At 39.7% G+C, this 13,674-nt stretch overlaps 1 protein-coding gene across 4 annotated transcripts in view; it reads left to right on the top strand.

Moving 5' to 3' along the window:
* BBS7 (Bardet-Biedl syndrome 7) overlaps positions 1 to 13,655 on the top strand; it is a 65,787-nt gene extending 52,132 nt beyond the window's left edge. For 2 of the 4 annotated variants that reach the window (XM_066384578.1, XM_066384558.1), the window contains 7 exons: positions 1,979 to 2,118; positions 4,341 to 4,505; positions 7,976 to 8,085; positions 8,211 to 8,314; positions 8,424 to 8,547; positions 11,628 to 11,773; positions 12,011 to 12,178. In XM_066384578.1, the coding sequence (XP_066240675.1) occupies positions 1,979 to 2,118; positions 4,341 to 4,505; positions 7,976 to 8,085; positions 8,211 to 8,314; positions 8,424 to 8,547; positions 11,628 to 11,761 (777 nt within the window). In that variant the 3' untranslated portion in view covers positions 11,762 to 11,773; positions 12,011 to 12,178. Of the gene's footprint in view, positions 1 to 1,978; positions 2,119 to 4,340; positions 4,506 to 7,975; positions 8,086 to 8,210; positions 8,315 to 8,423; positions 8,548 to 11,627; positions 11,774 to 12,010; positions 12,179 to 13,467 lie in introns of those variants that run through there. The other 2 variants (XR_010751501.1, XM_066384570.1) reach the window with 2 other exon arrangements.
* Positions 13,656 to 13,674: the final 19 nt, after the last annotated feature.

Genomic DNA, 13,674 nt, shown 5'->3' with positions numbered 1-13,674 from the left:
TGATATAAATGGAATTTGTGTCAAGTTATGTCTGTTTTTGAACATCTGCATAGAGATGAATGAAAGGATGACTACTAAAATAGCAATGATCATCTCAGGGTGTAGAGTTTTAGATGACTTGTATGTTTATTCTAATTTTTCCTTTTGTTTAGATTTTTAAATAGTGAATATGAATTAAATTACCAGAGAAAGCATTATGACCTTTTATTTTATTTTTATTTTTTTTTCAACTTAATTCCCTGGTTACTCCAGTGAGGCCCTTGTTCCTGGGAAAATTTAGTGGCATATTATCATCTTAAGTGGGAGCTACATCAAGTATGCTCCTAAATTTTTTTTTTTTTTTTAGATTTTACTTATTCATTTTAGAGAGAGAGGGAAGGAGGGAGGAGCAGGCAGCATCAATTCCCATATGTGCCTTGACCCTGCAAGCCCAGGGTTTCAAACCAGTGACCTTAGCGTTCCAGGTCAATGCTCTATCCACTGTACCACCACATGACCTTTTATTGTGGAAATAAATTATTTGCATCTTCTCCTTTAAGATTATATGTAAGTTTAGCCTTTGGAAAGAAACACTCAAATATAGCTTTATCACATCTATTTTTTTTTTTCTCTCAGTGTTTTTATTCTTTTTTGCTTTTGTTTTTTTCCTTTTATCTTTCCTGTCTTCCCATTCAAGACAATATATGTAGTGTAACATTTATAAAAACGTCCTGCTTTAAACTTGTATTTATGTTTGCCAATCAGGTAAAACATTGATTTTTTCCCCCCTCACATGCCAGGAAAAGTGTAAGTTAAAGTATCAGATAACAGAAGCTACCTTTGTAATGCAGGAGGGACTGCAGCCCTCTTGGGCTGTATTTCAGCAGAGAGGGACCAAGAGGGGCTGGATGGGAGGCTCAGTGGCTTCCCAGCTCCTCTGAGATTAGTCTTCACAGTCTGATGAAGTTCTTTTCTGTTCACTGGTTTGGAATTCTCAGGATAGCCAGCAGGCCATATTCGAAATAGCTCAGAAGAATTTCTGAGTTGGAATATGTCATAATAGGTTATGAGTCTGTCTCTCTATTTTCATAGAAAGTTAAGAATTAAGTTCTTTGAAACACTTTTTTCTGTCAATAGCTTTTTGTAACAACAGCTCTATGCTATAGCACCCCCATTTCTGAGGAAATGAAATATCCCATGTAAGTTTCAGTTATTTGGAAAACTCACTTATCGCTTCAACAAAAATGTCTCAATTCTAACCATTTTTTATGTGAATCTTATAAAATATATTATGCACTTATGTTTTTTTTTTTTTAAAGAAGGTGTTTTTTTTTAAGAGGTTATTTATTTATTTATTTATTTTTACAGAGACAGTCAGAGAGAGGGATAGACAGGGACAGAGAGATGAGAAGCATCAATCATTAGTTTTTCATTGCCCGTTGCAACACCTTAGTTGTTCATTGATTGCTTTCTCATATGTGCCTTGACCGCGGGCCTTCAGCAGACCGAGTAACCCCTTGCTTGAGCCAGCAACCTTGGGCTCAAGCTGGTGAACCTTTGCTCAAACCAGATGAGCCCGTGCTCAAGCTAGCAACCTCAGGGTCTTGAACCTGGGTCTTCCACATCCCAGTCTGACGCTCTATCCACTGCGCCACCGCCTGGTCAGGCTGCACTTATGTTTTTAAATGCACGAGGGTAGTATGTAAGGACGTATGTCTTTTGGAATGGTGGAGCATTGCTAAGTTTAGACAAACTGCTTGAAACATGGTGCGGAGAACTTTCATAGCTGGATCAGTATGCTTTTGGCTGCCAAAATCTTTCAAAATCTTCCTTTACTCTTGTGCTAAACGGTAGTTGTTTAATAGAAGGTCATTATTCTCTTTAAAATATTACAGAAGAGGTTAAGGCCTAAGTACTTCATTACTTGTGTTGAATGTTTTAAGATAATCTTACCTTGCTAGATTATTCTTACTTTCTTTCCTTTTTTGTGTGGAATCAGATTCGCTCGATCGAAGGCCAGCATGGCACACTTCAAGCATACGTGACTCCAAGAATTCAGCCCAAAACCTGTCAGGTCCGCCAATACCTTATCAAACCCCTTTCACTCCATCAGAGAACTCACTGTATTGATCATGACAGGTAGGACAAAGGGGAAAGCGGTTTACTTAGAGGGGATTACATGATAACCTTGCCTTTAACTTTTATAGTGTAAATTCTGGTAGATATTTATATATTTTAATTTAAATGCTATTGATTAATATTTAAAATGGATATTAGGTTGTCTTTCAGAGGCTTATCTGAGCTGGACTTTCCTGTCTTTACAAAAGACTACAATTGGAGATCAGTAAAGTAGCCATTCCCTCTCAAACACTTATCAGGAACAAACTATGTAGCATTTGCATTTTCTGTGAACAGGATATTGGTGGATTAACCTCAAACATTGTATTTGCTTTCTGTTTCATTCACCTCAGGAAATATTCTAAAGCAATGGGTTGTGATAGTCCCTGTATTTCTGATTCCATTCTTTTTTTTTTTTTTTTTTTTTTTTGTATTTTTCCGAAGTTGGAAACGGAGAGGCAGTCAGACAAACTCCCGCATGTGCCCGATCGGGATACACCGGCATGCCCACCAGGGGGCGATGCTCTGCCCATCTGGGGCGTCGCTCTGTTGCAACCAGAGCCATTCTAGCGCCTGAGGCAGAGGCCATGGAGCCATCCTCAGCGCCTGGGCCAGCTTTGTTCCAATTGAGCCTTGGCTGCGGGAGGGAAAGAGAGAGACAGAGAGGAAGGAGAGGGGGAGGGATGGAGAAGCAGATGGGCGTTTCTCCTGTGTGCCCTGGCCGGGAATTGAACCTGGGACTCCTGCACGCCAGGCCGATGCTCTACCACTGAGCCAACCGGCCAGGGCCTGACTTCTATTCTTATTTAAGCATCCTCTTGTTTGTAGTTTTTTGCTTTCTTTCCTGAAGATGAAAGATCATGGCTTAAGTGAAGGAGGGGAAGAAATGAATTAGTGAGTCCGTCCTTGTGCCATGCCTTGTGCTAGCGGCTCAGGTGGCATTTAAGTCTTAGAGCAAGACAGGCGAGAAGGTCCCCATGTAACAAATGAAAGGATGTTTGGAAAAGAAGTAACATGGTGGCATAAGAAACAGCTATAATTTGAGACCAAAGCCCATTTTTTTTTTTTCTATTGCAGTTTGTAATTTTAAAGATAGGTAATTTAAATATGATGGAGAAATATTCCAGAGATTTTGTTTGAAAATGTGAAAGAGGATTGATTTGTTTTGGGGTATCTTCCTGCTTCAGAGTCAGAGTTGTTAATGGTGGTCGCATGGTGTGCTGGAAAGAACGGCAAATGAACTAACTCAGAGGCTGAGATTATAATCTCCTACCTGTTCCTCTGTGACTTTCGGGAAATAATCTCTCTGGGCTCTTGTTTTCTCATCTGCAAATCAGAGGGTTGGGCTGGATGCTCTCAAAACTCTCTTCTGCTTTTAGGTTCTTTAATGCTGTGTCTTAAATTCCTTCTGAACCTTTAATTCCACAAACTTGACATTCTCTTAACACTTATAATTATTCACTTGATTTATTTAAAATCTCTCTGATATATTTTATTCCCTTGTCTGTGTAATTTTTCACGGTGGGAGGTGTTCCCTCCACCCAGAGACAGGCACAGCTGTAAGGAACGGAGCAGGCTGCAGACCCAAGAAGCCAGTGCTGTTCCTTCACACCATGCTGATATTCCCTAAGGAGATTCTTGTGTACCTCTGTTTTGGTAGTTTGTGTAGTAGAAATACTAGATGAACTTTTAAAAATGAAATCTACCTGAATGAGCTGAATTTTATTTATAAAGCATGTAATAATGGAAACAAGCTACTTATGTCACTTAACTGAGTATTACAAGTAGGTAGGGGTATAGATAAGCACTCATTTTCTTTTTTCCTCATGAAATCAAAATGTTCATTTATCTGATGGGTAAGATTAATTGAGAATAATTAAATGGATACCTTTATATTTGTTTAGCTGCTATTGAAAAGTTCTGTGGAACACGTTGTTACATGTAGCACCCCCCATATTCCCATACACACACCTGCACCTCTCTCTGAATTACAGACCCATGAACACGCTGACACGTGTTATACATGTAGTACCCCCCTGTATTCCCACATAAACACCTGCACCTCTCTATGAATTACAGATCCATGAACACGCTGACACGTGTTGTACATGTAGCACTCCCCTGTATTCCCACACACACACCTGCACCTATGAATTACAGACCCATGAACACGCTGACATGTGTTGTACATGTAGTACCCCCCCGTATTCCCACACACACACCTGCACCTCTCTGAATTACAGACCCATGAACACGCTGACTCTAACAGGCCAGTTCAGTTTTGCTGAAGTTCACTCCTGGGTGGTGTTCTGCCTTCCTGAAGTTCCTGAAAAGCCTCCAGTAGGGGAGTGTGTGACATTTTACTTCCAGAACACCTTCCTGGATACACAGCTGGAGAGCACCTACAGGTAAATATAACATTACTGTTCACAAGTATTTTGATCTAAATGGAGCTTCTAAATTTTCTTGTTTTAAAGCAGAAAAAATTTGTAAGCATGAGTTGAAGCCTGTACTGTTCAAGAGAATCTATTGAAAAACAAGTAGAATTACGAGTTTTTAAATAATGATTGAATCAAGATGAGTATGGAAGATCAGTACATTCCTTATTTCCAACAATAACCAGTTAGAAAATAAATTGTCTAAAAATACCATTTCATAGTAACAATAATGTTGGTCAAATACGTTTGTAAATAATGATATATATGTTTGCTCGCTTATAGTTTGCATTGGATGTGGGGGGACAGGCTGTAAGCAGGCAGGATTCTTATAGCCTAAGGCTTAGTTTTAAGACTAAGCCTTCCCATCCCTTTTTTTTTTTTTTTGTATTTTTCTGAAGCTGGAAACAGGGAGAGACAGTCAGACAGACTCCCGCATGTGCCTGACCGGGCTCTGCCCACCAGGGGGCGATGCTCTGCCCCTTCGGGGGGTCGCTCTGTTGCAACCGGAGCCACTCTAGTGCCTGGGGCAGAGGCCATGGAGCCATCCCCAGCGCCCGGGCCATCTTTGCTCCAGTGGAGCCTCGGCTGCGGGAGGGGAAGAGAGAGACAGAGAGGAAGGAGAGGGGGAGGGGTGGAGAAGCAGATGGGCGCTTCTCCTGTGTGCCCTGGCCGGGAATCGAACCCGGGACTCCTGCACGCTAGGCCGACGCTCTACCGCTGAGCCAACCGGCCAGGGACTTTTTTTTTTTTTTTTTTTTTTTTTTTTACAGAGACAGAGAGTCAGAGAGAGGGATAGATAGGGACAGACAGACAGGAACTGAGAGATGAGAAGCATCAATCATCAGTTTTTCATTGCAACACCTTAGTTGTTCATTGATTGCTTTCTCATATGTGCCTTGACCGTGGGGCTACAGCAGACTGAATAATCCCTTGCTCAAGCCAGGGACCTTGGGTCCAAGCTGGCGAGCTTTTTGCTCAAACCAGATGAGCCTGCGCTCAAGCTGGCAACCTCAGGGTCTCGAACCTGGGTCTTCCACATCCCAGTCTGATGCTCTATCCACTGCGCCACCGCCTGATCAGGCTGAACTTCAACTTTTAGTCGTCATAAATTTCATACAGTTCCTCATCACTGTCAAAACTACCATCCGTTAACTTGTCCTCATCTGTGTATGATGATGAATCACTGTCTTAAACAATGAGTGCAAAAACAAGCACAAAAAGGCAGGAACTGCAAGTAAAAAAACTACAACCACTGTATAAGATGCCCCCAGTATTTACACCCCAAATTTGTTGGGAAAATGTGCGTCTTATACATGGGGAAATACAGTACTTACTCTTCAGGACCCAACTCACTAGCTGCATCTGTTAAGCCTCTCTTGATTCTCTTTTTTATTCCCATAGCATTTTATTCTCACCTGTCTTAGGTAGGTATTGTTATTGATTTGAAGTGGACAATAATGTTTCCTATGTAAGCTTGTATCTCTAAATTAGACTGTTACTTATTTTTTAAATGTTTTTTTAATTTTAGATTTTATTTATTCATTTTTAGAGAGAAAGGAGAGAGAGAGAGAGAGAGAAAGAGAGAGAGAGAAGGAGGGAGGAGCAGGAAGCATCCACTCCCATATGTGCCTTGACCAGGCAAACCCAGGGCTTTGAACCGGTGACCTCAGTATTCCAGGTCGACGCTTTATCCACTGTGCTGCCGCAGGTCAGGCTAGACTGTTATTTAGTTATCTAGATTAAGTACATGTGTATGGAGGAAGTACAGAAGCATGTGCTTTGGAGGCAGACCCAAGGTGTGAGTCTTGGCTCTGTGCCTCTCCAGCTGTGTGACCTCAGCTAGGTCACTTCACTCTTTGAGCTTTAGTTTTCTCTTCTGAGGAATGAAAACAATAGCACTTCCTCATTGTGATGATTAGAGAAGTCATGTAAGTCATTCCACTGATGTTGGGTACTATGTGTTTAAATTAAGTACCAGCAGTTAAAATGAAAGACTAGTGGGAAATCTCATGATTTCCAAAACACAGTTGGGATCAAAACAGTAAGTATGTATTACTCATCTTTCTAGAAGAAAGATCTCAATATTTGCTTATACCTAGTCTATATAAACTATTGGTGTATATGAAAACTAAATAAAAAGGCAGCATTAAATACATGTAAAACAGTATATGTTAATTAATTGGTCTCTTTTGGTTATCATCAAAATGAACCAAACACAAACAGACTTAACCAAGTAGAAGGAATTTATCAGCTCCTCTGCCTCAAGACAGCTGGACCAGCAGCTTCACTGAGGTCGTCAGACCTGCTCTTTTCCCATTGCTCAGCTCTGCTGGGTCTCAGCTTTTCCATGTAGTGCCATGGTGGCCACCGTAGTTCCATACAGCTTGCTGTGCCGTCGGCGGCTGTAGCCGCCTTTCCCACTAGTTGTGGTAGAAACAAAAGTCCCAGGATTGAGTGTCATTGCCGAGCTGTGGACCACTGCGGTCAGGAGTCTGGGAGGCCCTGTTTAGCTAAGCTTCCCACTGCAGTCCCAGAAATGGGGTTGAGGCCAGTGCCAGTGAAAGTTTGTGGATGGAGAAGGGAGAGCGAGCGGTGCCAGAGAAAGGTCCTGTGACCATAACATGGCAGTGGGTGCCAGGCATGAAGAACAGATGGCACTTGTATGTTTGTTCTCGGTTCTAAGAATGAAACACATAGTCATGCTGTTTGTGATTTATGTGAGTACATTAAAAGAAAAAACATATATGTAAGTAAGCAACTCTGTATTTTATATTCATAAGGAGTTAGCTATTAGAAATTTTATTAGTGAGAATAAGTTGTTTTAAATGAAGGACATATAAATTGGTATATTTTAAGAGGCATATACCTAGCATCTTGTTAAGTTTTACAAGTATGTTCAGAACTTGAATTAATATAACAGTATAAGGTTACACATTTAAGTATGCTTTATATCAATAATGAGATATGTATATAAAGAAATCTAAAATCGCCTGACCAGGCGGTGGCGCAGTGGATAGAGCATCGGACTGGGATGCCGAAGACCCAGGTTCGAGACCCCGAGGTTGCCAGCTTGAGCACGGGCTCATCTGGTTTGAGCAAAAAGCTCACCAGCTTGGACCCAAGGTCTCTGGCTGGCTAGAGCAAGGGGTTACTTGGTCTGCTGAAGGCCCGTGGTCAAGGCATATATGAGAAAGCAATCAATGAACAACTAAGGTGTCACAATGTGCAATTAAAAACTAATGATTGATGCTTCTCATTTCTCCGTTTCTGTCTGTCCCTGTCTATCCCTCTCTCTGTCTCTGTAAAAAAAAAAAATAATAAAATAAAATAAAAATCAAATCAAATCAAATCAAATCAAATCTAAACACTAGTTACAAAATAGGTATTTACTGAATGTATTTCCATCTAAAGCTGTTCTTTTTTAAAAATATATTTTGTAGAAAAGGAGAAGGAGTCTTTAAATCTGACAACATTTCTACTATATCCATCCTAAAGGATGTGCTCTCTAAAGAAGCTACAAAAAAGAAAATTAACCTAAACATATCATACGGTAAAAAAAAAAAAAAAGAATCTTTTTTCTGGGCTTGTTTTTGGGGGGTGGGGTTGCTATTGTTAGAGTAGTAATGTTTCTGATCAAAATGACTTTCTAATTGTGCCTTGCTCGACTTCTTCCAGAAATAAATGAGGTATCAGTCAGACACACTTTAGAGCTTATCCACCCAAAGCTGGAGTACCAGTTGCTTTTGACTAAGAAAGTTCAGTTAATTGATGCTCTAAAAGTAAGTGTATGTCTCATGGACTCATGATCATTATTTTATTGTGATGGGTTTCTAAAATTCTGGATTTAAATTTGAACATTAAGTTGCTTCTGTTTTTAATTTAAAATAGGAATTGCAAGTTCATGAAGGAAATACAGACTTTCTGATACCAGAATATCGCTGTATTCTACAAGAGGCAGATCACCTACAGGAAGAATACAAAAAGCAACCTGCACATCTTGAAAGACTCTATGGTCAGTGGTCTATTCTAGAATACCTTGCTGTGTTTCTTTTCTAGCTGTTTGTGAAGGATTTTTTGAGAGAAGTTGGGCAGAAGAGACAGGCAAAGATTACAGTAGTCATGAATCTGTGACAGCCAATTTGTTACTTACAATATTTATTTTATCAAGTCCATTTAATATTTAATATTTTTACTTGATAAGTTACAAGTAAAATTAAGAAGTAATATAAGTTTCATGCCGTGGATTTAGATATATAAAGACACCTGCTGTGAAATGAATATAACCTGTGAAGCATTAAGATTTAGGCTATATTTCACACCAGTAATTTTCAGGTCTTGTTGCTATTGTGAAATACAGTGGGTTCTTGTCTATCACAGGGGTCAGGTTCCAGAACCCCCACCCCGTGATAGATGAAAACCGCGAGGTAGCAACCTTATATTTGTTTTATTATTTATATATATTTTAAGGCTTTATAACCCCCCCACACACACTCATATAAACCTTCCCCACACTTACTTTGATTTTTTACTGCAAAAATAATTAAAATAATAAATATATGAAAATACCTATAAATCACAAAATCCCACGATATAGTGAAAAATCTGTGATACAAAATTAGATATATACAATTTAAAAATCCATGATACGGTAAGACTGCGTAAAGTGAACTGTGATACAGCGAGGGATGACTGTATCAATGTGCATCATTTAATATTTTTTAACAAAATTTAATAGGAGATATAAATGTGCTGTGTCAACCAAAACTCATTTTGCTTTGCTGGTAGAAGTTGGGTGTTCAACAAACTGTACTGAGAGCGAGAGCAAGAGGGAAAGAACAGCTTAAGAAAAGCTTGTTTTGCAGTCTTTACATGAGACCTCTTGTGCATAGCACACCTCTTTATTTATAGCATCTTCATAATCAGGTGGGATGTTTAATCCCTATAACAGATCTACAAGACAGATGATATTATCTCCTGTTTTCCCATTTTTTTAAAATTAATTTTAATGGGGTGACATTGATAAATCAGGGTACATATGTTCAGAGAAAACATCTGTAGGTTATTTTGACATTTGATTATGCTGCATTCCCATCACCCAACGTCCAATTGTCTTCTGTCACCTTCTAACTGGTTTTCTTTGTGCCCCTCCCATCCCCCAACCCCTTCCCTCTCCTTCCGCCCACCCTGTAACCCCCACACTCTTGTCCATGTCTCTGCTATTTTCCCATTTTTAATGAGCTCTCAGACTAAGTATTTGTTGTCACGTTGCTGGGCAGTGGCACAGCCTGCAGAGCCACCTCCCCTGAATGCGTACTTTTTGTGCTATATCGGGTCTTCTGTGGAGTTCATCTGCACAGATCCTTCAGCCTATGTCACAAATTTCTTGACTTATACCCAGAAACTTGCTCACAGACTGTAATAATGTCTAATGTCTCAGTATTTACTGTATGGCAAGCACATGATCTTTTATCCTATAGCAACCTAGAAAATGTGCAGTGCAGAACCACCATCTCTCATCACCAGTTCCAAAATCCAGAATGCTTTGAAAAACAAAGCATTTTTCATAAATAATTTTGCATCAAGTCTGACTTGATCCAAATTACTTTAATGATAGAAGTTCACTTAAACTGACAGGAGGTTACTTGAAGTCTTTTTATTCCACTTAGTGTGATTGTTTATCCATAGGTTTTGTTGCAGAAATATTGCTATGTTTTGTCATCAAATGCTGCCACACTCCCCTGGGGTATTATGCCACATATCCTATATTCCCTAAACACCTCTTGCATCTACAGTTTTGGATAAAGGATTGACAGCTGGGCTTATTCCCATTGTACATATGAGAGAACTTAAAGGTGAAATAATCTGCTCAGATCTTTTTTTCTTTTTTTTTTTTTTGTATTTTTCTGAAGTTAGAAACAGGGAGGCAGTCAGACAGACTCCCGCATGCACCCAACTGGGATCCACCCGGCATGCCCACCAGGGGGCGATGCTCTGCCCATCCAGGGCGATGCTCTGCCCATCCAGGGCGTTGCTCTGTTGCAACCAGGGCCATTGTAGCGCTTGAGGCAGAGGCCATGGAGCCATCCTGGGCCAACTTTGCTCCAATGGAGCCTTGGCTGCAGGAGGGGAAGAGAGAGACAGAGAGGAAGGAGAGGGGGAGGGGTGGAGAAGCAGATGGATGGGATTGCCCTGGCCGGGAATTGAACCCGGGACTCCTGCACGCCAGGCTGATGCTCTACCACTGAGCCAACCAGCCAGGGCCTACTCAGATCTTTGAACCTAGAAATATTTGCCTTCAGGTCAAACCCCAAGAATGGTCAACATATAGATGGAATGTTTTAACCTAAATAAACCTTTTAAGAACAGAATCTCTACACTGTGTCAAAATGGTCAGCTTGTTGTGAAAAACAAATCACTTGTGATGTTACATATACCAAGAGCAGTTCAAGACTGGTCAGCAGTTGACTGAATTAATAGCTTATAACCAATTGTTAAGAAAGTTATTAGCCCTCCCTGGCCGGTTTGCTCAATGGGAGAGTGTCGCCAGGCATGTGGATGTCCCAGGTTCAATTCCCAGTCAGGGCACACAGGAGAAGCTGTGCTTCTCCACCCTCTTCCCCTCCTCCTCCCCCTTGTTGCTCTGTCTCCCTCTTCTTCTCCCACAGCCAAGGCTCCATTGGTTTGAGCGCATCGGCCTGGGCTCTGAGGATGGCTCCATGGAACCTCCGCCTCATTCGCTAAAAATACCTTCGTTGCGAGCATAGCTCCATGCAGAGCATCGGCCCCAGATGAGGTTGCCAGGTGGATCTCAGTTGGGGCGCATGCAGGAGTCTGTCTCTCTCACTTAGAAAAAAAGAAAAAAAAAAAAAACAAGAAAAGAAAGTTATTAGCCAAAAGATTTATATTTTGAAACTTGCCTTAAAATACCACCAAAATAAATATTTTTTAAGCATCAGTCCTTTTAGCTTTGTGTATAAATAGTGGAATTACAGGTGCTTAGAAAAAGATTATCAAGCAATCACTTACTTTCATTAAATACTGTGTCATTAATTAGAACTAATCAATGACAGGAAATTAACATTTTCTTTATAGGCATGATCACCGATCTTTTTATAGATAAGTTCAAATTCAAAGGCACCAATGTAAAAACCAAAGTACCTCTTTTACTGGAGATTCTGGACAGTTATGACCAAAACGCACTAATTGCTTTCTTTGATGCTGCATGAAATATAAACAAGGTAAAGTTCCAGAGAAGTTGTCTGTCTAGATGAAAATGTTAAAATTATAAGCTAACTGTACATACTTTTATCTCAAATACTTTTAAATATTATCTAAAAATATTTGATATCTAACTTTTTTTGGTAATGCTATTTCTTTTGATGAGTGCAACATTTAAAAAATACATAGCATTTTTATTTTTTATTTTTTAAAAGACTATTAAAAAGAAGACTTTATTTATTCAATTCTTTTTTCAGAGAGGTTGAAAAGAGAGAGGGAGGGAGAGAGAGAGAGAGAGAGAGAGAGAAGGGGGAGGAGCAAGAAGCATCAACTCCCATATGTGCCTTGACTGGGCCAGTCCAGTGTCTCAAACCATCGACCTCAGTGTTCCAGGTCGACGCTTTAACCCACTGCGCCACCACAGGTCAGGCATACATAGCATTTTTATTTTTATAATATGAATGGAATGATTATAAGGGATTTTAATGAGTTTTTTGCAAGTGGATGTTTTAACTTTTATGTTGAGAAACAATACTTGGAAAATAAAAATATAGAGTGTGGGGCAAAAGTATGTTTATAGTTCGTATGGAAAAGAATACAATAATTAATAAACACTAACATAAGAATGAACTATTTTGCACACTCACAACTGTAAACTTACTGTTGCCCCACCCTGGATTTAACAAGCTACACACATTGTATGTATAAACTGCTTCACATTTTCAAAATGTATTTACATTTGTTAACTAATTTTTACAACAGATATTATTTTTTTTCAAATCATATAAGAAAACTGATTTTAATTGCAGTTAAGTGATGAAGAAAGAGGACATGCTATTATTTTGCAAAGCTGGGACTAGAACCCACATTCTGGTGACTGGTTTGTGTCCAGGTTATTTATGTATGTTGTCAGCGAGTGGACATAACCTACCAAGTATTTTTTTCTTGGAGTTGATATTGATTTGCAACTGATTTCACTCTTGCTTGATAATGACCATTGTGACCCGGTTCAGTGTGTGGAACGCTTGAGTTGGCCCAGTGGTATAAACTGTGGGCAGGGAAGTGAGCAGAGCTAGCACAGATTGAGGGCGTGGGGTGACCTTACGGTGATGTTCTATAACCAGTAGAGCTACATGAGTGTCCATGTGAATAATGCAGAAACAGTGGGGGCTTCTTAGATTTTCCTGCACTGGTGTCCACTTGTTTCCTTTATATCATGTGTGAAGGGAAGTGAGGCTATGGTAATTTTGTTTATTAATCTTAATTCATATTTATTCATGTTTAGGGGCAATTTGTATTTAAAGGTTGCTTTAAAATGGTGTGAAAATTATGATGGAAAATAAGCTATTCGTGTTTTTAAGAAGGGCACACTCATGAATTCGTTATAAAATAATGATGCTTATTAATTACATACCATTATATTTGTTACTTATGCGCTAGCCTTGTATATTAAACGTGAAAATTTGTTAAAAGCACAGATTGCTAAAATTTTTATTTTAATAAGATCCTAGATTTTCCTTTATTTAAGCAACGTTCATTTCTAAATGGCACACGTATCTAGGTCACTGGAATTTCATTGAGTGCTCTTTGCTGGCTGCTCCAGCTTGTGGGAAAATGGGTAAAAATTAATGACTAGTTGAATTTCTTGTAGTGCTTAACTATTATATCAACAGTAGTTCAAGGAGGTACCTAGAATTAATTACATCTTCATTAGGAAAAATAACAAGCCTGAGTGAAGAAACAGGCGATAGATGACCTTGTGGTCTGCCACCCGAGAACCTGTTACAAGGTGAGCAGTGTTAACCGACCTAGGCACGTAATTTAACCCTGACGACAGCGTATGACAGGTAGATGTTAAGGGACAGATAAGAAAACAGGCATCAGAGACACTGAATAATTTGGCCGAGAGTAGCGGGCCGGT

The sequence above is a fragment of the Saccopteryx leptura genome, chromosome 1 (genome assembly GCF_036850995.1).
Source record: "Saccopteryx leptura isolate mSacLep1 chromosome 1, mSacLep1_pri_phased_curated, whole genome shotgun sequence".
NCBI lineage: Eukaryota > Metazoa > Chordata > Mammalia > Chiroptera > Emballonuridae > Saccopteryx > Saccopteryx leptura.
This window is presented reverse-complemented; position numbering and strand designations above follow the sequence as displayed.